The sequence below is a fragment of the Phycodurus eques genome, chromosome 2 (genome assembly GCF_024500275.1).
Source record: "Phycodurus eques isolate BA_2022a chromosome 2, UOR_Pequ_1.1, whole genome shotgun sequence".
Lineage (NCBI taxonomy): Eukaryota > Metazoa > Chordata > Actinopteri > Syngnathiformes > Syngnathidae > Phycodurus > Phycodurus eques.
Window position 1 is genome coordinate 561,289 of NC_084526.1, and position 25,024 is coordinate 586,312.

At 45.9% G+C, this 25,024-nt stretch overlaps 1 protein-coding gene across 1 annotated transcript in view; it reads left to right on the forward strand.

The window, feature by feature from the left end:
* Positions 1-25,024, forward strand: part of samd4a (sterile alpha motif domain containing 4A) — a 197,456-nt gene that overhangs the window by 147,993 nt on the left and 24,439 nt on the right. The window contains exon 11 of the mRNA XM_061670978.1: positions 10,479-10,605. Coding sequence (XP_061526962.1) covers positions 10,479-10,605 — 127 coding nt within the window. The remainder of the gene's footprint in view (positions 1-10,478; positions 10,606-25,024) is intronic.

The following is a 25,024-nucleotide window of genomic DNA, read 5'->3' on the forward strand; positions in this document are numbered from 1 at the left end:
ATACTGTACATTCTGATTTACTACCCACTGCATTGCAGACTGATATGCTTTCTACTGAGGTAGTGCTGTGTGAGGAGTTTAAGCATTCCTCCTCGATTCATTTTACCGACAAATTGACAAATAACTATCAGATTCCTGCAGTATTAGTCTCTTGCCGCGCCTACAGCCACTCGAAATACAATACAGGCTCTAAACGACGCAGTCTTATTAATATTACTACTAGGAATATGCTGGGGGCAATTAGCATCAATCAGCCCACTTTAATGAAAATCGGTCTTGTGAATTTTAATCACTTTCCTCAAAAGCTTTGTTAGTCGAATGATCTTCTCAGAGACCATAATCTTAATATACTTGAGCTTTGTGAGACTTGGTTTAAACCATCCATCCATCTTCTACCGCTTATCCGAGGTCGGGTCGGGGGGGCAGTAATTTTAGCAGGGACGACCCTTTCCCCAGCCACTTCATCCATCTCTTCCGGGGGGATCCCGGGGCGTTCCCAGGCCAGCCGAAGGATGTAGTCTCTCCAGCGTGTCCTGGGTCGTCCCCGGCGTCTCCTCCCGGTGGGACGTGCCCGGAACACCTCACCAGGGAGGCGTCCGGGAGGCATCCAAATCAGATGCCCCAGCCACCTCATCTGACTCCTCTCGATGTGAAGGCTCTACTCTGGGATCCTTCCGGATGACCGAGCTTCTCACCCTATCTCTAAGGGAGAGCCCGGACACCCTGCGGAGGAAACTCATTTCGGCCGCTTGTATCCGGGATCTCGTTCTTTTGGTCACGACCCACAGCTCGTGACCATAGGTGATGGTAGGAATGTAGATCGACCGGTAAATCGAGAGCTTCGCTTTTTGTCTTAGCTCCTTCTTCACCACAACGGACCAATACAAAGTCCCCATCACTGCGGACGCCGCACCAATCCGCATGTTGATCTCCCGTTCCATTCTTCCCTCACTCGTGAACAAGACCCCAATATATTTGAACTCCTCCACTTGTGGGAGGATCTCATCCTCGACCCAGAGACGGCACTCCAGCCTTTTCCGACTGAGGATCATGGTCTCAGATTTGGAGGTGCTGATTCTCATCCCAGCCACATAATACTCTGCTTCAAACTGCTCCAGTGAGAGTTTGAGATCACGGCTGGATATGCGGACCAAACTCTGACTCCGGTCGTACAGGGACTGAACAGCCCGTATCAGGGGGTTCGGTACCCCATACTCCCGAAGGACCACCCAAGGGACACGGTCGAACACCTTCTCCAAGTCCACAAAACACATGTAGACTGGTTGGCCGAACTCCCATGCACCCTCGAGGACCCTGCCAAGGGTGTAGAGCTGGTCCACTGTTCCACGGCCAGGACGAAAACCACACTGCTCCTCCTGAATCTGGGATTCAACTTCCCGACGGACCCTCCTCTCCAGCACCCCTGAATAGACCTTACCAGGGAGGCTGAGGAGTGTGATCCCCCTGTAGTTGGAACACACCCTCCGGTCCCCCTTCTTAAAAAGGGGGACCACCACCCCAGTCTGCCAATCCAGAGGCACTGTCCCCGATGTCCACACGATGTTGCAGAGGCGTGTCAACCAGGACAGCCCCACAACATCCAGAGCCTTGAGGAACAAATCTCATCCACCAGTGGGGCCTTGCCACCGAGGAGCTTTTTAACCACCTCGGTGACCTCAACCCCAGAGATAGGAGAGCCCGCCTCAGAGAACCCAGACTCTTCTCCCTCATGGGAAGGCGTGTCGGTGGAATTGAGGAGGTCTTCGAAGTATTCTCCCCACCGGCTCACAACGTCCCGAGTCGAGGTCAGCAGCGCCCCATCCCCACTATACACAGTGTTGATGGTGCACTGCTTTCCCCTCCTGAGACGTCGGATGGTGGACCAGAATTTCCTCAAAGCCGTCCGGAAGTCTTTCTCCATGGCTTCACCGAACTCCTCCCATGCCCGAGTTTTTGCTTCAGCGACCACCAAAGCTGCATTCCACTTGGCCAGCCGGTATCCATCAGCTGACTCAGGAGTCCCACAGGCCAAAAAGGTCCGATAGGACTCCTTCTTCAGCTTGACTGCATCCCTCACCATTGGTGTCCACCAACGGGTTCGGGGATTGCCGCCACGACAGGCACCGACCACCTTCCGGCCACAGCTCCGGTCGGCCGCCTCAGCAATGGAGGCGCGAACATGGTCCACTCGGACTCGATGTCCCCCGCCTCCCCCGGAACATGAGCAAAGTTCTGTCAGAGGTGGGAGTGGAAACTCCTTCTGACAGGGGATTCCGCCAGACTTTCCCAGCAGACCCTCACAATACGTTTGGGCCTGCCACGTCGGACCGGCATCTTCCCCCACCATCGGAGCCAACTCACCACCAGGTGGTGATCAGTTGACAGCTCCGCCCCTCTCTTTACCCGAGTGTCCAAGACATGCGGTCGCAAGTCCGATGACACGACCAGAAAGTCGATCATCGAACTGCGACCTAGGGTGTCCTGGTGCCAAGTGCACGTGTGGACACCCTTATGCTTGAACATGGTGTTCGTTATGGACAATCCGTGACGAGCACAGAAGTCCAATAACAGAACACCGCTCAGGTTCTGATCGGGGGGGCCGTTCCTCCTAGTTATGCCCTTCCAGGTCTCACTGTCATTGCCCACGTGAGCATTGAAGTCCCCCAGCAGAACGATGGAGTCCCCAACGGGAGCGCTCTCCAGCACCCCTCCAAGGACTCCAAAAAGGGTGGGTACTCTGAACTGGTGTTTGGTGCATAGAATAAGCCCACACCTGCTCGGCGCCTTTCACCGTGGGCAACTCCAGAGTGGAAGAGAGTCCAACCCCTCTCGAGAGGACTGGTACCAGAGCCCAAGCTGTGCGTGCAGGCGAGTCCGACTATATCTAGTCGGAACCTCTCGACCTCACACACCAGCTCGGGCTCCTTCCCTGCCAGAGAGGTGACATTCCACGTCCCTAGAGCCAGCTTCTGTAGCTGGGGATCGGATCGCCAAGGTTCCCGCCTTCGGCCACCGCACAGCTCGCACTGCACCCGACCCCTATGGCCCCTCCCACAGGTGGTGAGCCCATGGGAAGGGGGTACCACTTTACCCTTTCAGGCTGTGCCCGGCCGGGCCCCATGGGTGCAGGCCCGGCCACCAGTCGCTCTCCTTCGAGCCCCAACTCCAGGCCTGGCTCCAGAGGGGGGCCCCGGTGACCCGCGTCCGGGCAAGGGAAACCTGAGTCCATAATTTGTCTTCTTCACAAGGGGTCTTTGAGCCGTGCTTTGTCTGGTCCCTCACCTAGGACCTGTTTGCCATAGATAACCCTGCCAGGGGCATAAAGCCCCAGACAACTTAGCTCCTAGGATCATTGGGACACACAAACCCCTCCACCACGATAAGGTGACGGCTCAAGGAGGGGTTGGTTTAAACCAAATAAGTTTTTACCACTTAAAAAAAAGGTGTCTCCTCCAAACTTTGTGAGTTCACATGTTGCACGTCCTACCTAGAAGAGAGGGGGCATCGCCCTCCTTTCCTAATCCATCCATTTTCTATACCGCTTTATCCTCACAACGGTCATGGGCGTGCTGTATTATTGGGCGCAGGCATGGTAAAACATACGCTAACTTAAAACATACGGTAGCATGCATGCACACTAAAACAATGTTTTTAAAAAGGCACCGGGAGCCAAACTGAGTTCGATTGTACTTAATTGAAGTATTTAACAATGTACTCACGTTATTTTTTTTATCAATCCTCATCCACAAATCCATCAAATTCCTCATCTTCTGTAACCGAAATGAACAGCTGGGCAAGTTCTCCATCAAACACGCCGGGTTTCCTCTGTCATCGTCAGAGTCAGTCTCGTTGCCGTGCGGCTCCTCAGAAACGATGCCGGCTTTTACGAAAGCTCGAACAACAGTGCAAGCAGACACGTTAGCCCAAGCATCCGTAATCCATTCACAAATTGTGCCGTAACTCGCCCAACGCTGCCTCCTAGTCTTAGTAAAGCTGTGTTCGCCATCTGTCATCCATCGCTCCCACGCTGCTCACTTCACTTTGAACACCCTGTTTACACGGATGTCCAGCGGTTGGAGTTCCTTCTTCAAGTCTCCCGGAATGATGGCAAGCACCGAGTTATTGCACTCAGTCGAATGGTGACTGTAGAGACGCTTCTTCCGGCTGTTCGTTGCTCATTAATCCATTGCCCGAGTTGGTCTTCCAACTCGGACCACCTCGCCTTGTTTCCGTGGAAACTCAGCTTCATCTTCTTGACTTGGCGAAGCTCGATTTCCTGCTTCCTCCACTTGCAAACCATGGATTTGTTGATCTTGAATTCTCTCGCGGCTGCTCCATTCCCATGTTCCTCCGCGTAACTAGTAGCTTGCAGTTTAAACTGTGCTTGGTAAGCGTGTCTCTTCGTAGGTGACATTTTCGGGGGTCCTTAGCCAAACCGATGTTGTTTTGCACAATGGACATACCGGCGCTATATACCTACTGGGGGCGTGCCTTGAGCGTCCTCCTTCACGCACACCCTTCCCCCTTTAACGGGCGCATGCTGTCCTCAGCCACGTCCGCTTTTCCTCTGTACAAGCAAAGTGTCGGCAGGAAATGCTCCCAGTCAGTCAAGCGGAGCGCTCATCACACAACAACATTTATGAATTTTGGAACTCTGTGCACACATACGGCGCGCCGCATTATAAGGCGCCCCATCCATCTATCCATTTTCTGAGCCGCTTCTCCTCACTAGGGTTGCTGGCGTGCTGGAGCCTATCCCAGCTATCATCGGGCAGGAGGCGGGGTACACCCTGAACTGGTTGCCAGCCAATTGCAGGGCACAAACAAACAAACAACCATTCGCACTTACATGTACACCTACGGGCAATTTAGAGTCTCCAGTTAATACATGTTTTTGGGATGTGGGAGGAAACCGGAGTGCCCGGAGAAAACCCTTGCAGGCACGGGGAGAACATGCAAACTCCACACAGGCGGGGCTGGGGATTCAACCCCGCTCCACAGAACTGTGAGGCTGACGCTCTAACCAGTCGGCCACCATGCCACTGCGCCCCATCCATTTTGGAGAAAATTTAAGAGTTTTAAGTGCACCTTATGGTCGTGAAAATACGGTATTTGTTGCAGCAGCGATGCTAACCCAAAATCAGCTTACTTCCAAAAGCTCCCCCTTTTCAGTTGATGACTTCATGCAGTTTTTTACACCCCAAAAATTGAGCTCATTAGGAACGAGATTAAGGACACCTTGCCCTTGCCCTGTTGAATTCTTTGATCATTCACACTAATATGGGCACTAAGGCGGATACCTGTTCAGCTAGCCTCTCTCATTTTGAGGAAGTATCCTTGGACACACCCAGAAAATATGTTCATGTCGCAAAACAGAGAACATGCTTGCTCGACCCTCTTCCTGAGAAACTCGTTAAAGAACTGTTTTTAATCGTAGGATCGTCCATCTTAAATATGATACATTTATCACTCTCTGGCACTGTCCTGTAGCTTTCAAGACAGATGTTATTCGACCCTTACTCAAAAGACTTGATCACATGGCCTCTAGTAATCTATTTTAACTTGTTCAGTCTGGATTCAGGGCAGACCACTCTACTGAAACGACCCTTGCAAAAGTGACGATCTTTTACTAGCTAAGGACTGGGACATCTCATCAACGCTACCGTGATACTGTTGATCACAGTATACTACTATATAGCCTCGAAATGTGTATCTGTATTACAGGCCCAGCACTTCCTTGAGTTTGAGCTTATCTCTCAGAGATGATGCACCGTTTAAGCCATGTGACCTCTGAGTATTATAATGTCACTTGCGGAGTCCTGCAGGGATCGGTACTTGACCCTCTTTTGTTCAGTATTTACTATATGCTGACGCTTGGCGATATCATACGCAAATATAAGTTTAGCTTTCACTGTTATGCCGATGATATCCAGCTATACATGCCAATAAAACTAATTGACCCACATGTTTGCTGTATAGTGTGTTTCATTGAGATTACACAATGGCTCTCCTTTAACTTTTTGCTTCTTAACCCTGAGAAAACTGAGCTGTTGATTATTGAACCTGTTAAACACAGGCACTTGTTGTAAGGACAACACTCTGAGTTTTGACAAAAGTACCATTACCCAAAGTGACTCAGCAAAAAATTCTGTTATATTTGATTCTCCTTTCAAAAGCACATTAAGAATTTAACCAAAACCACATTTTTTTCATCTTCGCAATATTGCTAAGATACAGCCCATCCTATCCGCTAGTGATGCAGAGATCATAGTCCATGCATTTGTTACGTCTCACCTCGACTATTGTAATGTACTGCTTTCTTCCCATGTCTAGTATTGAAAGCCTGCAGTTAGTACAAAATGCTGCAGCAAGACTTAACGAGGACGAGAAAGTTTGATCATATTACTCTGATACTGGTCAACTTGCATTGGCTCCCGATCATTTGAGATGCAATTTTAAGGTTTTGTTACTTATAAAATATTTCATGGCTTAGCACCATCCTATCTCGCTGGCTTAGTTGTTCTGTCACAAAACCTATGCTCACAAAAGAAAAGAAGTCTACAGGCTTTAGAGCATTTTCTGTTTGGGCTCTAGTACTCTGGAATGCACTACCTGCAGATATTCGAGCTGCTACCTCAGTAGTAATGTTTAAATCTCGATTTAAGATTTATTTTTTACACTTTGGCATTTAAAGTACAGTGTTCCCTCATTTATTGTGGGGGTTACGTTCCAAAAATAACGCGCGATAGTTGAAATGCGCAAAGTTTCCGAAATGGCGCCCTACAGCCACGTAGCTTCTACATTCCTTTAGCATGTCCAGAAGTCTCACATTTTCTGCGATCGTTAGCACCTTCCTTCGCCTTTTGGGTGCGACCGCAGTTGCCCTTGTCGGTGCAGCACGTTTCGTCGACATTGTTCGTTATGTCGGGGAGAAAACTTGCAAAAAGGAGGCACTTTAGTCACACTTTTAGGGTTAGGGTCGAACACTAATTTAAATTTAGCAAGCCGAACGCATTCTGTGCTGTACAGGAGACATGGCATGGAGGAGATGGATTCAAATTGGTCTACAGTACATTAGCCGATCAGGACGCAGAATACAATGCGAGTTTGTACTCTGTAAAAAACAGCATGCAGAATTGCACTGTAAAAAAATATGCAAAGTCAATTAGGACACAATGCGGGTTCAACAGTGTCCGCGACTATAACGTGAATTCATTTGGGTGCTTGTGATATTAGTTAAGTGACAGTTTTGGTCAGTGTCCGCCAACACTTAAGCACTCTAAGACATATTGCCAGTCTACTACTCATGTATCTGCAAGTGGCTACTTTTTAATCGAGTCCTGTTGGTGAAAAAATATGACTGTGAGTCGCAAAGTTTAAAATGCATTATTATTACTATTTATTTATTATTATATAAATTATTTATTATTATAATTATTATTTCTTTGTTATTATTGTTATTATTATTATTATAAAAAATTACAAAGGTAATATATATGTTTCCTATCGAGGTGTCTTCCTTTTTTATCATCATTTTAGTTTAGTTAGTCTGGTCGAAGCTCATAAACGCACAGCTACAAACCTACTGTATTATTATGTCACATCCTAAAATGCTAGCTGCTCAAGTGAAGTTGTACAACAGGGTCCTTATGCCTTTTTTTATATACATGTCTCATGTTTTTTATACTTACAAGAAATGCTAACATGAAAAAATTATAAGTTATTTAATTATAAATAAATATGTATTTATTTGTATTTGAGTTTGAAATTGCCTCACTGAAAATATTTCTAGACAATAAAATATTTTGCTCCTCAATGTGAATTTGAGAAAGCAACCAGTTGATTATCTAAAAAAAGGAAAAAACAATTGGTCGCTCATTTTTTTAAGTGAAATGGCTTAGTTTTTTCTTGTGTATTCATAATTTCTCCTTAACCAAGCAAAAATAATTTTGCAAATACTCAATTATTCGATACAATTTTTAGTAGGATACTCTTACACTAAATTATTTGATAGCTGAAGCCATAAACTGTTTACTGCCACCGCCGAATATATTGGTCAAATGTTTTTCAACGGATAGGTGTGGAAAAGGGTCTCTCCCACCTTGTCTGTTAAATTCAAGCTTCTACAAGACGAACAGATGCTGTAGGGTGTGGGAGGGGCTGCCTCTCTCTTCTCTGTGGTCTTCCAGCTGGTCGGGCCGAGCCGGACCCGCAGGAGTCTAGCCTCTTATTGCACTCACTGTACATTTTTAGTACTCACACTGTACATACTTTGCACATTGGGCACATTCAAATCTCATTCAGGGTCCCCTGGGGAACTGGTACGAGGCATGATGGGGCAGGCACTGTCTGTGCTGGATTCCGGTCTGGTCAACTACCCCACCCCCTTCTCTGTCCTGCCGGTCCTCTAGTTTTAACGCATCATACGCCCATCTGTGGGGGTAGGGCGTTGTCAGGCTGAGGAGGACACTCAGCCAGGTGTCCTGGCCTGCCATGCCTTTCCCCGTGGATTTCTAATGCACCACATACATTTGCACATCCTTTGGGGAGCTGTTTGGCCTGGGTGGGGGTGACGGTTACGGGTCATCATTGCCCTGTGACCGTCTCGCAAACCCACACTAGTCTCTCCAATTTTAATGCAGTACACCCCACCACACACAATCACGGCACTGGGACAATGGTTGCCAGTCAGGGACCTGATAAGGGTGGGTGTAGGGTGGGTTTTACATTTCCCTTGGCTTGACTCCTGCCCCCCCCCCACCACCACCACCACCACTACCACGACGGGCACTTAAACTGGGCTCGCATTCTCTGCGATGACCGTTTTTGGGTGGCGGCTGGCTTAAACTGGGCTCGCTTTTGGCGATGTATGACCGTTTTTGGGTGGCGGCTGGCTTGCGCGTTGGGCCCTGTTGGTGGTTGGGGCCCCCATTCTCTCCGGGAGTGGTGGGGGCGGTGGGGCGTGCTGGGTGAGGGCCACCCCACAGTCCTGGGCGGTGGGTGTGGTCCCCTTGGGGGGGTACCTCTGCTCTGGACGAGCTTGCTGGCTCTCCCCCCCTTGTGGGACACTCAAAAAGAATCCCACCGCACCACTCGTCAGTAGCATTGCCTTCCTCATTTCCCACATCCTGCCCTTTTCTGTCCTCTTGGTTAGTTATTGCATGTCCTCATAGGGTGTGTTCCCCCCATCCACAAATAAGAACACAATTTGAATGTTGTAATGTTACTTGTGCTCAAATATCTAGACTAACTACTGTTTTGCTGTGGTTCCCAACCCTTTTCCCCTTGTCCACTCTGTCCCTCTGCCTGTCTCCTAAAACCGTTTTATGTCCAGCTCCATTTTCAATAAAACAAAAAAATAAGCAGAGGGAGTATTTCAAACTTCCCTGTTGCACAGCAAAACTATTCCAGCACAAAAGTCATACAGCTCCACCATTCTGCAAGGCCATGCAGCTGAACAGAACAGGTTTAGAAAAAAAAAATGTGTATATCCCAATCCTGAGAAAAGAAGTTCATGGAGTGAATGGTGAACACCATATTTAAAAAAAGAAAATGCCACTCTCAAGTCATGTGATCGGTCAGCCTCGCTCATGGTACGTTTCCTAATTGTATAGCCCTAAATAAATGTTTATTTTGCCATCAAAAGCCCTTTCTCATTGTTGTATATGTTGTTTTTTAGTTTAAGGTGTCACAAAAGCTAAAATATTAGCGTCAAAGTGACTGTTCTGCTTGACGTTTTTTTTCACAACAAAAGCTTATTTTGTCCGCTTTTTGGTCAGAAGTCTGCTTTTGGTGAAACCAACCCGTGTTGTACTGCTGATTACTACAACATGTTTTCTGATTAAAGAAGAGAGTCTACTCTTTCTTTTGGTAGGTTTTGTGCATATATTGTCACAGAAGACAATATTCTGTGGGTCTTGAAAGATCAATCAAGACGTTCTAAAACGACTGGCAATATGAGAAACTCTGCTTTGTAGTGAATTAGTTAATCTCATGCATTTTGGGGGGAATTTTCGCAATATTTAAGGCATATTAAGAACTAATATTAAAGGAGACATATAATTTTTTTTCACAATTTAAGTTCCCAGGTCTCTTAATAAATGGTCTCTGACATTCTTGTCCAACTTGGTGACTTTGTCGCTATATTCAGCAATTTTTCCACCCCGTTATGACTATTTTTACAAAAGAGCAACTAGTAACAAATCTAGTTACTTTTTGTGTTATCATTGGCGACCTCTGGAGACTCTGTGTCCAGACTTCATAAGAATAGGGCTTGGGTGAAGCGAAAGCCACTACTGGGTTATTTAATCATACCCCAGAGATTGTGTATTTGTTAGAAGTTAACTGTCAAACAATTTTGGACAGTAAGTGACGACACATACAGTATAGTCGCTAGATACCCGCGAGCTGGTGCATCTGGCATTTTTTTCTCGTGAACAAGTTGATTAAATGGTTTTGTTTCTTTTTCTTTTCTTCAGGGTCTGTGGTTTGCCAATCCTGGGGGCAGCAACAGCATGCCAAGTCGAACCCACAGCTCTGTGCAACGTACCCGCTCCCTGCCGGTTCACACAACACCTCAAACTATGGTCATGTTCCAACAAGCTGGTAGGAACCTTTGAACGAAACTCACACACACTCAAATCCTCGACTTTGTGTCTTTTGACAGAACAGGACACACAAAATTGACCTGTTCAGTTTGATAATAATAAAGTTTGCATTAAAATGAACTTGCAGCTTGTTGTGAAAAACTTTTTTTGCAATGTATTGCAGCTCTGTAGGCACGGTGGACGACTGGTTAGAGCATCTGCCTCACAGTTCTGAGGAATGGGGTTCAATCTCCGGCCCCACCTGTGTGGAGTTTGCATGTTCTCCCGTGCCTGCTTGGGTTTTCTCCGGGCACTCCGGTTTCCTCCCACATCCCAAAAACATGTCTGGTAGGTTAATTGAAGACTCTAAATTGCCCGTAGGTGTGAATGTAAGTGTGAATGGTTGTTTGGTTGTATGTGCCCTGTGAATGGCTGGAAACCAGTTCAGAGTGTACCCCGCCTCCTGCCCGATGATAGCTGGGATGGGCACGCCCGCGACACTAGTGAGGAGAAGCAGCTCAGAAAATGGATGGATGGATACAGCTCTGTAACCTGAATGCACATTCATTTCAGGTTCAAGTGAAACTAAAATATTTAATTCTGTCTAGGAAGCAGGCAAATTTTATTTTGTTGAGTTCTTCATTATTATAAATTAGTCTCAAAGACAAATCACTCAATAAACACACAACCCTGTATTAGTTGTTCCTAACCACTGATTGAATCTCCCAGGGGTTCGGTGAGTCAGTCTCAAGGGTTCAGCAGAGAACAGGACACAAGCAGTATGTGCGTGTGTGTGTTCATCCGTTCGTGTTCGTCCGTAAAAGCCTTTTCACTGTATTTAGCAGGGCGAAGCGCGCCGTCGACGGGAGAATTGTTTGTGTATGTGCTGCGAAGGCATGACAATGGAATACTGTGTCGCGTTGCTATGCTCAAGAGTGTGTGTGTGTGTGTGTGTATGGGGGGGGGGCACCTCAAGTTAGAGCACCGGTGCCGTGGCATCAGACGGCGCTTCAAAGAAATTATGGGGAACGTTCCCATAAAGGAAATGCAAGGACATTGAAATGCAGCTCTGTAGGCATGGTGGATGACTGGTTAGCACCTCTGCCTCACAGTTCTGAGGTCCCAGGGTCAAATCCAGTCTCGCTCGTGAAGAATTTGCATGTTCTCACTTTGCCTGCATGGATTTTCTGCAGGTACTCGGGTTTCCTCCCACACTCCAAAAACACGCGTGGTAGGTTAATTGAAGACTCTAAATTGCCCATAGGTACACTCATGTGAGTGTGAATGATTGTTTGTCTATATGTGCCGTGCGATTGGCAGGCGACCAGTTCAGGGTGTACCCCGCCTCTCGCCCAGAGTCAGCTGAGATAGGGGCCAGCACACCCGCGACCGTAGTGAGGATAAGCAATATGGGAAATGGATGGATGGATGAGCTTGCATTTCTCAACCAATTTTCATGACGTTCATGTTTTTTGTGCTATTGTGTGCTATTTATACATCCATCCAGCCATCGATTTTCTTCTGCTTATCCGAGGTCGGGTCGGCAGGGCAGTAGCTTTAGCAGGGAAGCCCAGACTATGATCTCCCCAACCACTTCATCCAGCTCTTCCAGGGAGACGCTGAGGTGTTCCCAGGACAGCCAGGAGACATAGTCTCTCCAGCGTGTCCTTGGTCATCCCCAGGGCCTCCTCCCGGTGGGACATGCCCTCACCAGGGAGGCATCCAGGAGGTATTCTAATCAGATGCCCCAGCCACCTCATCTGGCTCCTCTCGATGTGAAGGAGCAACGGCTCTACTCTGAGATCCTCCCAGATGACCGAGCTTCTCACCCTATCTCTAAGGGAGAGCCCGGACACCCTGCGGAGGAAATTCATTTCGGCCGCTTGTAGTACCACAGCTCGTGACCATAGGTGAGGGTAGGAACGTAGATCCACCGGTAAATCGAGAGCTTCGCCTTTCGGCTTAGCTCCTTCTTTACCACAACGGATTGATACAAAGTCTGCATCACTGCAGACGCTGCACCGATCCGCCTGTCGATCTCCCGTTCCATTATTCCCTCACTCGTGAACAACACCCCAAGATACTTGAACTCCTCCACTTGGGGCAGGATATCATCCCCGAGCCTGGAGAGGGCACGCCACCCTTTTCCGACTGAGGACCGTGGTCTCAGATTTGGAGGTGCTGATTCTCATCCCAGCTGCTTCACACTCGGCTGCGAACCGCTCCAATAAGAGTTGGAGGTCACGGCTTGATGAAGCCAACAGAACCACATTATCTGCAAAAAGCAGAGATGCAATACTGAGGCCACCAAACCGGACCCCCTCTACACCTCGGCTGCGCCTAGACATTCTGTCCAAAAAAGTTATGAACAGAATCGGTGACAAAGGGCAGCCTTAGCGGAGTCCAACCCTCACCGGAAACGAGTCCGACTTACTGCCGGATATGCGGACCAAACTCTGACTCCGGTCGTACAGGGACCAAACAGCCCGTATCAGGGGGTTCGGTACCCCATACTCCCGAAGGACCACCCAAGGGACACGGTCGAACGCCTTCTCCAAGTCCACAAAACACATGTAGACTGGTTGGGCGAACTCCCATGCACCCTCGAGGACCCTGCCAAGAGTGTAGAGCTGGTCCACTGTTCCACGGCTAGGACGAAAACCACACTGCTCCTCCTGAATCTGGGATTCAACTTTCCGACGGACCCTCCTCTCCAGCACCCCTGAATAGACCTTACCAGGGAGGCTGAGGAGTGTGATCCCCCTGTAGTTGGAACATACCCTCCGGTTCCCCTTCTTAAAAAGGGGGACCATCACCCCAGTCTGCCAATCCACCACCACCAAAGAATAAAATCCAGATGTGGATAAACCCTTGCTAGATTTTATGTGCAAGGTAATAAAAACTTGGACTATTGAGCAAACCGTAGAGGAGGAGGATGAGGAGGAAGAAAGTGCAGGTGTGGGAGCCCCATTTGTCCATGCATTTTTGTCTAATGTAAATTCTGTGCATAGTTATAATAGTAAATAAATTATTTTTTATGTCAAAAGTACTTTCTCAATGTTGTTTTATGTTCAGATGTTTGAGATTTTCACTAAAGAAAAAAAATATTGGTGTTGAAGTCATTGTTCTGCTTCATCTGTCTGCTTTCACAAAAAGGCTGTTTTCTCAGCTTTATTCCTTCAGAAACAGATTTGGTTGAAACTAGCCTATATGTGACTTCTGATTACTAAAGAACGGTATAAGCCTTAGACAAAAAAGAAATGTGTATTGAAGAAGAGAGTCTGTTCTTTCTTTTGGTGTTTTTGCTGTTTACATAGTCATAGTACACAATATTCTGTGGGCCTTGAAAAATGAGTGAAATTGCTTGAAAATGCCTGGCAGTCTGGGAGGGTTCCCTGCTCAGGCAACAACTGGCAGTGAATGAGTTAAAAGTAAAAAGTAGTCCTCAAATAATTCATTGAGTATGTATTGGTTAAAAAAAATAAAAAATCAAGTACTGAGTAACTGGTAAGTAAGTTATGATTTGTTCTTCCATCCATCCATTTTTTGAGCCGCTTATCCTCACTATGGTTGCGGGAGTGCTGGAGCCTATCCCAGCTATCAACGGGCAGGAGGCGGGGTACACCCTGAACTGGTTGCCAGCCAATCACAGGGCACATTTAAACAAACAACCATTTGCACTCACATTCACACTTACAGGTAATTTACAGTCTTCAATCAACCTACCACGCATGTCTTCGGGATGTGGGAGGAAACCGGAGTGGCCGGAGAAAACCCAGGCTGGCACAGGGAGAACATGCAAACTCCACACAGGCTGGATTGAACCCTGGTCCTCAGAACTGTGAGGCAGACGCTCTAACCAGTCGGCCATGATTTGTTCATTTTGTTTAAATAAATAAATCGTCAAATCGACAAATATATCAATACAAATTTCAAATTTAAATATTGCCTATCAATATCACTTGTAAATAATGTTTCGTAAAATAAATTGGGGAAAATCCAGCCAAAATGGTTTTAACTTTCTTTGTTTAAACACATGAAAAAGAACATTAGGGTCACCAGACAGAGATATAATAGAATTAAATATAATTTTTCATTTTATGTAAAATTGAACCCACATTTATCGGCAATGCTGACATGTTTTGTTCCTTTAAAACAACTTACATCCTAATTCTTAGTGCTGGGCTTACATTGCTCAGCGCTTTTCTCCCTGCCCCTTTTGAATGCGCTCCCGCCGCACAGCCCTTTTAAACAGAGATCTCATAATGGGTCTGAATGGGTCAGAGGAATTGCAATTTGTATTCATGCACTGCGGTTGACCACATTACATTTTGAAAACACAGACTGGTAAAGCCTCTTGTTCTGGATGTTTCACAAGTTCTCGTAGGCTGAAATGTGGACATTTTTAGGCATACACACAAATGACGCATGACATAAAGTAGCTGTTCTTTTTCATTGTATAGCCTGGAGGAATGTGAACTTGTCCAAATAAAGAGCCCCTGCCTACCTGAATCTTCAGTGAATTTAAAACCCCTGCAATCTTGTATAGTGTTCACACCAACATAAGGGAGAAAGGAACCTATTTCTGCATGTATGGTTTGGTTCAGAGTCTGTGGATCAATAATAGAATTTAGGATGTGAGGAATGAGAGATGATGAGTTGGGAGATGATAAAGGCACGATATGTGGATTTGCTGCCGCATGAGGCATGTAAGTGCAAACATAACGATTGGAACGATTTTGAGAGCGTGCTGCATGAAGGGCATACATAGGGTGAGAAAGGAAGAGAAATACAGGGTGTAGTCAGAGAAAAACAGTAGTAGTAGTAGTCAAAACCATCTTGAGCACATTTGCAAAGACACACAAAAGTACTGTGCTAAGAGCTATGGAACAATAAAACATGCAAAGGTTACAGTATGTGAAACTAATATGTGATACATATAAAACATACATTTTCCAAATCAGTATGTAGATTCACATAACAAAACTTTGGATTCGTTGATCTTGAATTCTCTCGCGGCTGCGGCTGCTTGATTCCCATGTTCCTCCGCGTAAATAATAGCTTGCAGTTTAAACTGTGCTTTGTAAGCGTGTCTCTTCGTAGGTGCCATTTTCGGGGGTCTTTAGCCAAACCGATGCACATACCGGAACTACATACCACTGGGGGCGTGTCTTTAGCCTCCTCTGTCACGCACACCCTTCCCCCTTTACATCCGCATGCTGTCCTCAGTCACGTCCACCTTCCTCTATATAAGCAGCGTGTCAGCAGGAAATGCTCCCAGTCAGTCAAGCAGAGCGCTCATTAAAGTCACACAACAATATTTTGAGATTTTGGAACTCTGTGCACACATAAGGCGCGCCGCACTATACGGCGCCCCGTCCATTTTGGGGAAGATTTAAGACTTTTAAGTGCGCCTTATGCTTGTGAAAATACGGAAAGTTAATTTTGTTCCTCATTAATGTACAGATATATATCATATTAACAGAAAAAATTTTTTATTGTTGAAACTTTTGCAGATTTATTAAAAAATACAAACTGAAATATCACACAGCTATAAGCATTCAGACTCTTTGCTCAGTATTTAGTAGAAGCACCCTTTTGAGCTAGAACAGCCATTAGTCTTTTTGGGAATGATGATGTTATTCACACCTGGATTTAGGGATCCTCTGCCATTCCTCCTTGCAGATCATCTCCAGTTCTATCAGGTTGGATGGTGAACGTTGGTTGACAGCCATTTTCAGGTCTCTCCAACGATGCTCAATTGGGTTTAAGTCAAGGTTCTATGAAGGGTTGTGATCATCTCAAATGTCCAAACTTTGTCCTCTTAGGAACCTTAAGTACAGCAGAAATGTTTTTGGAACCTTGGCCAGATCTGTGCCTTGGCACAATTCTGTCTCTGAGCTCTTCAGGCAGTTCCTTTGACCTCATGATTCTCATTTGCTCTGACATGCACTGTGAGCTGTAAGGTCTTATATAGACTGGTGTGTGGTTTTCCTTATCAAGTCCAATCAGTATAATCAAACACTGCTGGACTCCAATGAAGGTGTAGAACCATCGCAAGGATGATCAGAATAAATGGACAGCACCTGAGTTAAATATATGAGTGTCACAGCAAAGTGTCTGAATACTTTCAGTTTTTCTTGTTTACGAAATCTGCATAAATTTCAACATTTCCGTTCTTTTCCTGTCAATATGGGTGCTGTGTGTACATTAACAAGGAAGAAAATGAACTTCAGTGATTTTAGAAAATGGCTGCAATATAACAATGAGTGAAAAATTTAAGGGGGTCTGAATACTTTCCGTGCCCACTGTACATGAAAGAATTAACACTGCATTACAAAGAGGAGCGACTGTAGTACAACCCCAATTCCAATGAAGTTGGGACGTTGTGTTAAACATAAATAAAAACAGAATACATCCATCCATTATCTGAGCCGCATATCCTCACAAGGGTCACGAGAGCGCTGGAGCCTATCCCAGCTATCATCGGGCAGGAGGCGGGGTACACCCTGAACTGGTTGCCAGCTAATCGCAGGCCACATATAAACAAAAACCATTCGCACTCACATTCACACCTATGGGCAATTTAGAGTCTTCAATTAACCTACTATGCATGTTTTGGGGATGTGGGAGGAAATCGGAGTGCCCGGAGAAACCCCAAGCAGGCACGGGGAGAACATGCAAACTCCACACAGGCGGGGCCGGGGATTGAACCCCATTCCTCAGAACTGTGAGGCAGACGCTCGAACCAGTCGTCCACCATGCCGCAAACAGAATACAATGTTTTTGCAAATCATGTTCGACCAATATTTAATTGAATACACTACAAAGATAAGATATTTAATGTTCAAACTGTAGCGCCTTCTGACCTTCTCTGTACTCCTCCATCAACACCCTCAAGGCAAATAATGCATCTGTGGTACTCTTTCTCGGCATGAAACCATTCTGTTTCTTGTAAAAACTCACTTCTCTCCTGAGTCTAGCCTCCACTCCTTATTCTCATAACTTTATTGTGTGGCTCATCAACTTTATTCCTCTGTAGTTTACACAGCTCTGCACATCACACTTGTTCTTGAAAATCGGCACAAGCACACTTTTCTTCCTATCCTCAGGCATCTACTCACCCGCTAGAATTCTGTTGAACAACCTGGTCAAAATCAAAATCCATACCTCCACAGGTACGTCTTCAGGATTAACTGCTTTTCCATTTTTCATCCTCTTAAGTGCCTTTCTAACTTCCCCCTTACTAATCATTGCTACTTCCTTGTCTCTCACTTTCCTCATTCATCAACTCCTCAAAATATTCTTTCCATCTATCCAGCCAACTACTGGCACCATTCAGCACATTCCCATCTCTATCCTTAATCCACCCTAACTTGCTGCACATCCATCCCATCTCTATCCCTCTGTCTCACCAACCTATATTGAGCTTTTTTTCCTTCTTTAGTGTCCAACCTGGGATACATGTCATCATATGCCTCTTGTTTGGCCTTTGCCACCTCTACCTTTGCCCTGTGTCACATCTCAATGTATTCCTTTCGCCTCTCCTCAGTCCTCTCGTTGTCCCAGTTCTTCTTAGCTCACTGCTTTCCTTGTATGATTTCCTGGATTTTGAGGATCCACCACAAAGTCTCCTTCACCCCTTTCCTACTAGAACATAAACCAATTACTCTCCTACCTGTCAGAGATAACAATTACCGTAATTTCTCGTGTATAATGCGCATTTTCCCCCCTAAAAAAAATGTCAAAAGTCAATTGTGCGCATTATACATGGGTATATAGGCAAATGGTAAAAACTTTCAGATTTTGGAAATCTATGCCGTCATCTAGTGGTTATGAGAAAGGTGTACACTTTCATTGTAATATGCCACCGCCACCTAGTGGTTTTAAAAAAGGTGTAGCCTACACTTTCATTCCAATATGACAGGGGTACATATGGCTGCATATATGTACAGTTGTGCTCATAAGTTTATATACCCTGGCAGAATTTGTTAAAAAATATATATTTTTTTTTATATATGAATGATGACTGAACAACAACCATCATTAATATCTTTATGGTTATGTTTTATTTAATGATGCTTTTCTGAAATGCTTGACTGTTTAATATGAATCCTATTAAAATAAAATTAGCGGCACGGTGGACGACTGGTTAGCACATCTGCCTCACAGTTCTAAGAACTGGGGTTCAAATCCCGGCCCCGCTTGTGTGGAGTTTGCATGTTCTCCCCGTGCCTGCATGGGTTTTCTCCGGGTACTCCGGTTTCCTCCCACCTCCCAAAAATATGTCTGGTAGGTTGATTGAAGACTCAATATTGCCCGTAGGTGTGAATGTGAGTGCGAATGGTTGTTTATATGTGCCCTGCAATTGGCTGGCAACCAGTTCAGGGTGTACCCCGTCTCTTGCCCGAAGATAGCTGGGATAAGCTCCAGCACGCCTGCGACCCTGGTGAGGATAAAGCAGTATAGAAAATGGATGGATGGATAAAATAAAATTAAATGTGTTTCACCTGGTCCTTCATATTTTCTTTAAAGAATTTTAACCATCTTACTAATTCTGCCTGAGGTAATCAAACATATAAGGAGAACTGTGTGTTGTGTAATTTACTAGGGCTGTGAATTTCAAAATAAGAGCAAGTAAATTAAAAAAAAGTATTACATGTTCGAGTAAAGTGCTTAACTTCAGAATAATTATTTGAAAAAAACCTATCAAAATAAAGATAATACTTCATGTTTTGATCATATGTGCAGAAACAAAATCATGCATTGAAAAATGCATTATAAATTGGTAGAAGGGTTTTCCATAATTTTGAGGTCAACTTTGGGGGTGCGTATTATACATGGGTGCGCATTATACACGAGAAATTACGGTATAATATTAGTTCCCCTTGACCATCGGACTGGATCCTGGCAACCAAGAGAAAAAAAATCTATCCTAGAATAGTAGTGATGTACTGGAGGAAAAAAAATCTTATTGTTTTGTAGTGGGGTTATTTTTTTTTCTCCATGGGTCAAATAAAATGCATACGATTCTATAAATGACTGAATGACTGCTCCTGCTTTTGATATCCCACTATTAGGTTTAGAGTTTGATCTTTTCAGCTGTAGGTGCAAAACGTAATTAAAATCACCACTGAATTAATTGATGGTTACTAAGATCTGGGAGAGTAGCTATAAGGCAAGAGAAAAAAGTCAGTAAACATTTGCAAAACCCAACCGCATACCATAAAGTCACTATTACTTACCTCCCCCTGTGGTCAGCCACGGTGTGAGTCGGCACAAATGGGATGCCCTTTCTAACCTAGATGGCCGTGCCTCAATTTCTGCATTCATTCTTACAGCAAAATATTTGTCCTATCCAAACCCTATTCAGTTTTGCCTGTTCAGTCGATTTGAGGTACGTTTCCTGCAGAAATGTAAGATTAGCTTTCAAAGATTTTAAATGTGAAAAAAACGCTACTACGTTTCACTGGGTATGGATATCCTTAATATTCCATCAGAGAAAACGGATAGAGCTTTCATGTTGTGTGTCAGACATACCTTCCTATGACAAAGCTGAGTGTTGACAGGGTTGATGACCTTTGTGATGGGGAAGGGCCAAACGAACCTGGGAGCGAGCTTCCTGGACTCCACCCGGAGTGGAATAATTTTGGTAGAGAACCAAACTCGCTGACCAACTTTGTAGTTTGGGGCCGGTGTCCTCCTATGGTCAGCTGCGGTTTTGTAGGACCGTCCTTGGCATAGCAGCATCTGGCGGGCTCGCTCCCAGGTCCTCCTGTAGCGTCTCACCAAGGTCAATGCAGCTGGAACCGTGGACTCTGGGGCTATGGCAGTAAACAGAGATGGTTGGTAACCATGCACAATGTGAAAAGGCGATAGACCAGTGGATGCAGAGGGGAGAGAATTGTGAGAGAACTCGACCCAAACCAGTTTCTGAGACCAGGATTGTGGCTCCTGTGAAGCGAGACATCAGAGCCCAGTCTACAGGTCCTGGTTCAGCCTCTCGGTTTGTCCGTTGGTTTCAGGATGAAACCCAGATGACAGACTGACGGTAGCACTTATTAGACTGCAAAACTCCTTCCAAAATCGTGAAATGAATTGGGGGCCCCTATCAGATACCACATTCTTGGGGAAACCATGAAACTTGAATACCGGGTTTATCATCAACTTGACAGTGTCTTTCGCTGAGGGGAGTTTCGGAAGTGCAATGAAGTGTGCCATCTTAGAGCTTCTTGGCAATGCCTGGGTGACATACAGTCCGGTTAGTGTGACCCCAGTGGATGACTCTTCCCCTTAAGGTCGGAACGACATACAGCCTGTTTTCAGGGCAATCTTCAAGAGTGTTATTCAGAGCCTCCTTTACCGCAGTCTCAATGCCCCAAACAAAAGCAGAAACGAAACAGGGACTTGGGCAAAAATGGTTTAAGGGTCGTACAAAGAATTCTCTTCGCAGAAAATACGTGACAAAGGATCTGGCTTACCATTTTTAGAACCAGGTCGGTAGGATAACATGAAATTAAATCGAGTGAAGAACAGAGCCCATCAAGCCTGCCTCGCATTTAATCTTTTAGCAGATTTAAGATACTCAAGGTTCTCGTGATCTGTCCATACTAAAAACGGAGTCTGTGTCCCCTCTAGCCAATGCCTCCACTCCACCAAAGCCACCTTGACCGCCAGCAGTTTACGGTTACCTATGTCATAATTTCTCTCGGCTGGAGTCAGTTTTTTAGAGAGATAAGCACAAGGATGTAACTTACCATCCTTGAGACATTTCTGGGAGAGCACTGCTCCTATACCGGCATCAGACGCATCAACTTCTACAATCAACTGCTGTTTAGGATCTGGCAAAGTGAGGATGGAAGCGGAGATAAAGCTCGATTTTAGTTTCTGTAAAGTTGGCTGACAAACTGGGTTCCACACAAAGGGTCTGTATGGCGAGGTAAGATCATGCAAAGGCGAGGCTATTGAATTGAAATTTCTAATGAATTTTATGTAGACATTTGCAAACCCGAAGAACCTGTGTACATCCTTGCGTGACGTGAGAGTAGGCCAATTAATCACGGCATCGACTGTGCAAGAGTCCATTTTGACTTCACCTTGAGCCAGCACGAAACCCAGAAAAGAAACGGACGCCTTGTGGAACTCACATTTCTCAGCCTTGACATAAAGTTCATTCTGCAGTAACCGCTGCAATACAGAGCGGACATAAATAATGTGAGTCTCCTCCTCCGGGGAGAATATCAAAATATTGTCCAAATAAACAAAACCATACACATTGAACATGTCACGCAGGACATCATTGACAAGGTTTTGGAAAACAGCAGGAGCGTTCGTGAGTCCAAAAGGCATTACCACCATAATGGTGGTGTGTTGAATGCTGTTTTCCATTCATCCCCCTCCCTTATCCTAACTAGATGATATGCATTTCTTAAATCTAGTTTGGTGAAAACCTTGGCTGCCTCCAGGAACTCAAAGGCGGTGGAGATGAGAGGAAGAGGGTACCTGTTTTTCATCGTTATCTCGTTGAGACCCCGGTAATCGATACAGGGTCGCAGGGTCTTGTCCTTTTTGTCCACAAAGAAAAATCCTGCTCCCGCAGGTGATGAAGATGGGCGAATAATCCCGGCTGTCAGTGATTCATCCACATACTCCTTCATAGCCTTGTGTTTCGGCCCTGAAAGAGAGAACAACCTCCCTCGTGGAGGTGTGGTTCCAGGCAGCAAGTCAACTGCAGTCATAAGGTCTGTGGGGTGGAAGTGATTTGGCCTTGGACTTGGATAAAACGTCTTTAATGTCATGGTAACAGGTGGGCACTTGAGATAAGTCAGGATCCTCCGATGGGGTCTTTGGAATTTCATTTGAAACATCCCTGAACATTACATGGAGGCTTGAAACCGTTCTGGGCGCAATTGCTGCCCCATGACATCACATGCCCAGAGGACCAGTCAATGTGGGGTTATGTAATTTCAACCTTGAGTTCCCTAAAATAAGGTCATAATTCATGGCGTCAAAAACATGAAAACTAATGCGTTCCGAGTGAGAATCAGGAAATGTCAATGTGAGTGTTTGGGTGCGGTGAGTGATTTTGCCCATAAAACTGCCGTCTGCAGCATAGGTGTTGCGGTGGCGTCTTACTTTAAAGGTTCTAAAGTGAATACGTCTAACGAGGAGGGAGTTGAGTAAATTTGTGTCAGAACCAGAGTCAAGCAATACAGATGTATGAATCTCTTGATCAGGAGAGCATAGTGTAACTTTAGGAAGAACCCGGGTAGGGTCTTCCTTCATGAAATTTAGACTCACCGCTCCCGTACCCTTGTACCGGCAACCTTGATGTGACAGTTGTTCACAGAATGACCCAACTGCCCGCAGTATAAGCATCGCCCTTCCCTCAGCCGGCGTTGACGTTCCTCAGGGGTGAGACGGAACCTGCCCAGTTGCAAGGGTTAATCCGTGGTGACGCTAGCCAGTGGATTGGGACCGGCAACAGGGGATCTGCCTCGGTTTGACAAGCCTCGGTTTCACCGAGGCTCGTCCTCCAAGTGCGCGGTGACGCATCCCCCGCCGATCTCCGTCCAGCTCGCGATCCAAAAGCCTTTTGTCGATTTTTACGCCGAGAGCGATGAGAGTGTCCAAGTCGGTCGGCAGGTTCAGTGGGACCAAACGATCCTTGGGGGATAGTCCTAGAAAAAATGCATCGAGTAGTGCCCTGTTATACCACTGATTCTCAGCTGCTAGAATGCGAAACTCAATCGCGTAATCTGACACCCTGCGCTTGCCTTGTAAAGTGACAAGGGAGCGAGCTGCCTCACAATTTGGTGTGGAATACTGAAGAACCTGCTCCAGAATCTTTATGAAAGAAGCCCAAGAATGACACGCGGCGGAATTGCGGCTCCATTCAGCAGTCGCCCACGCCTCCGCACGACCAGTCAGGTAGGAAATGACAAAAGGGATCGTTGCCCGCTCGGTGGGGAAGGCAGCTGCCTACAGCTCAAAGTGGAGTTCACACTGAGTGATGGACGGTTTAATATTCCCAGAATCTCCAGAGAAACTCTCCGGTCGAGAGAGCTGTGGGCAGACAGCAGCGGATGTGGGAGGTGGCTGCATAGTAACTGCTTCACATGGAAACGTTGGTACAGTGACGGCATCGGGTGTTGTGCCAGCTGGTTCCTTCTTCTGAACCATATTCATTAGAACTTCAAACTGTGAGGCCACCTGTCTCATCATAGTGTCCTGATGCGCTGACAGTCCCTTTAGATGAAGGTGGAGGGCAGCAAGCAGCTCATCCTGCTTCAAGAGGCGTTGACCCATGCTGAAACGTGACAACAAGGTACAATGAACTGGCGACCAGAAAGAATGAGACACGAGGTTAAATGCAAGGGGTAATTAGGGTAAACGAGGCACAGGTGGGGAAGATGCTCTCAGGAGCAGGTGTGTATGAGACAGGGGGAAGACAACCAACAGAACACACACCGATGACACAACCATGACCATAAAACTGACTTGCTTGTATTTTTTTTTAAATCCCTTCCCTTCCTTTAGATATTTAAATTCACCTTACAAACTTCAGACTTACAAATCATCACACAGCTAGGATTCATAACTTTGTGTAATAATGACCTGTATTTCATCCTAATAATGTCTTGTATACAGTGGGTTCCTGGAGTCATATCATAAAGGTCAACAAAAAACATGGAAAATATATGCACAACACGAACACCTACATGATCACCTACATTTTTATGTCAGTTTTATGCATCTTCTTGTGGGCAGTGTCAGGAAGTAGTTAACAGCCAATTGGATCTTCACCCTTATTATTATTCATGGATGTGTTGAATAGTTTAAAACACAGAAAGCCTGGGACTCACCAACTTCACCGTGATGTCCCCTGTCCCATTAGAACAGCATAGCATCCCGCGTTAGCTAGATGCTAACAATAATTAGCCGCCAGTGGAAGTCCAATCGCGTTATATTTTCATTTTTCTTTTAGCTTCAGTGTCTTAGGGTTTCATCTTCTTCTGAATATAGTCCACCGCTGTGGACGGTTCCTCGAATCGCTTGTCTTGGCCAGACTGCAGCGTAACGCGGATGGTCGCGGCATTATCGGAGGAGCCGTTTTGCTTCGGGAAATGCTGCTCTCTGCTTGGCCACTGCAGCCGGGAAATCTGTGAAAATATTCACTCTATTACCATGGAGAGTCAGCGGGGCCATACGAGCAGCTTTACGGAAAACTTCCTCTTTCTCTTGAAAATAGTGGAATTGCACCACGATGACTCTCGGCGGGCCTCTGTCGCTGGGTGGCGGTTTCAGGCTGCGGTGAGCCCAGTCCAGCGTTGGTGAGAAGTCAATTTGTAGTGGCTCCTGCAACAGTTTAGCAACGACATCCACAGCCCGCTGCCCTCCGCTGTTCTCCATACCTTATTTTATCCTGATGATACGTG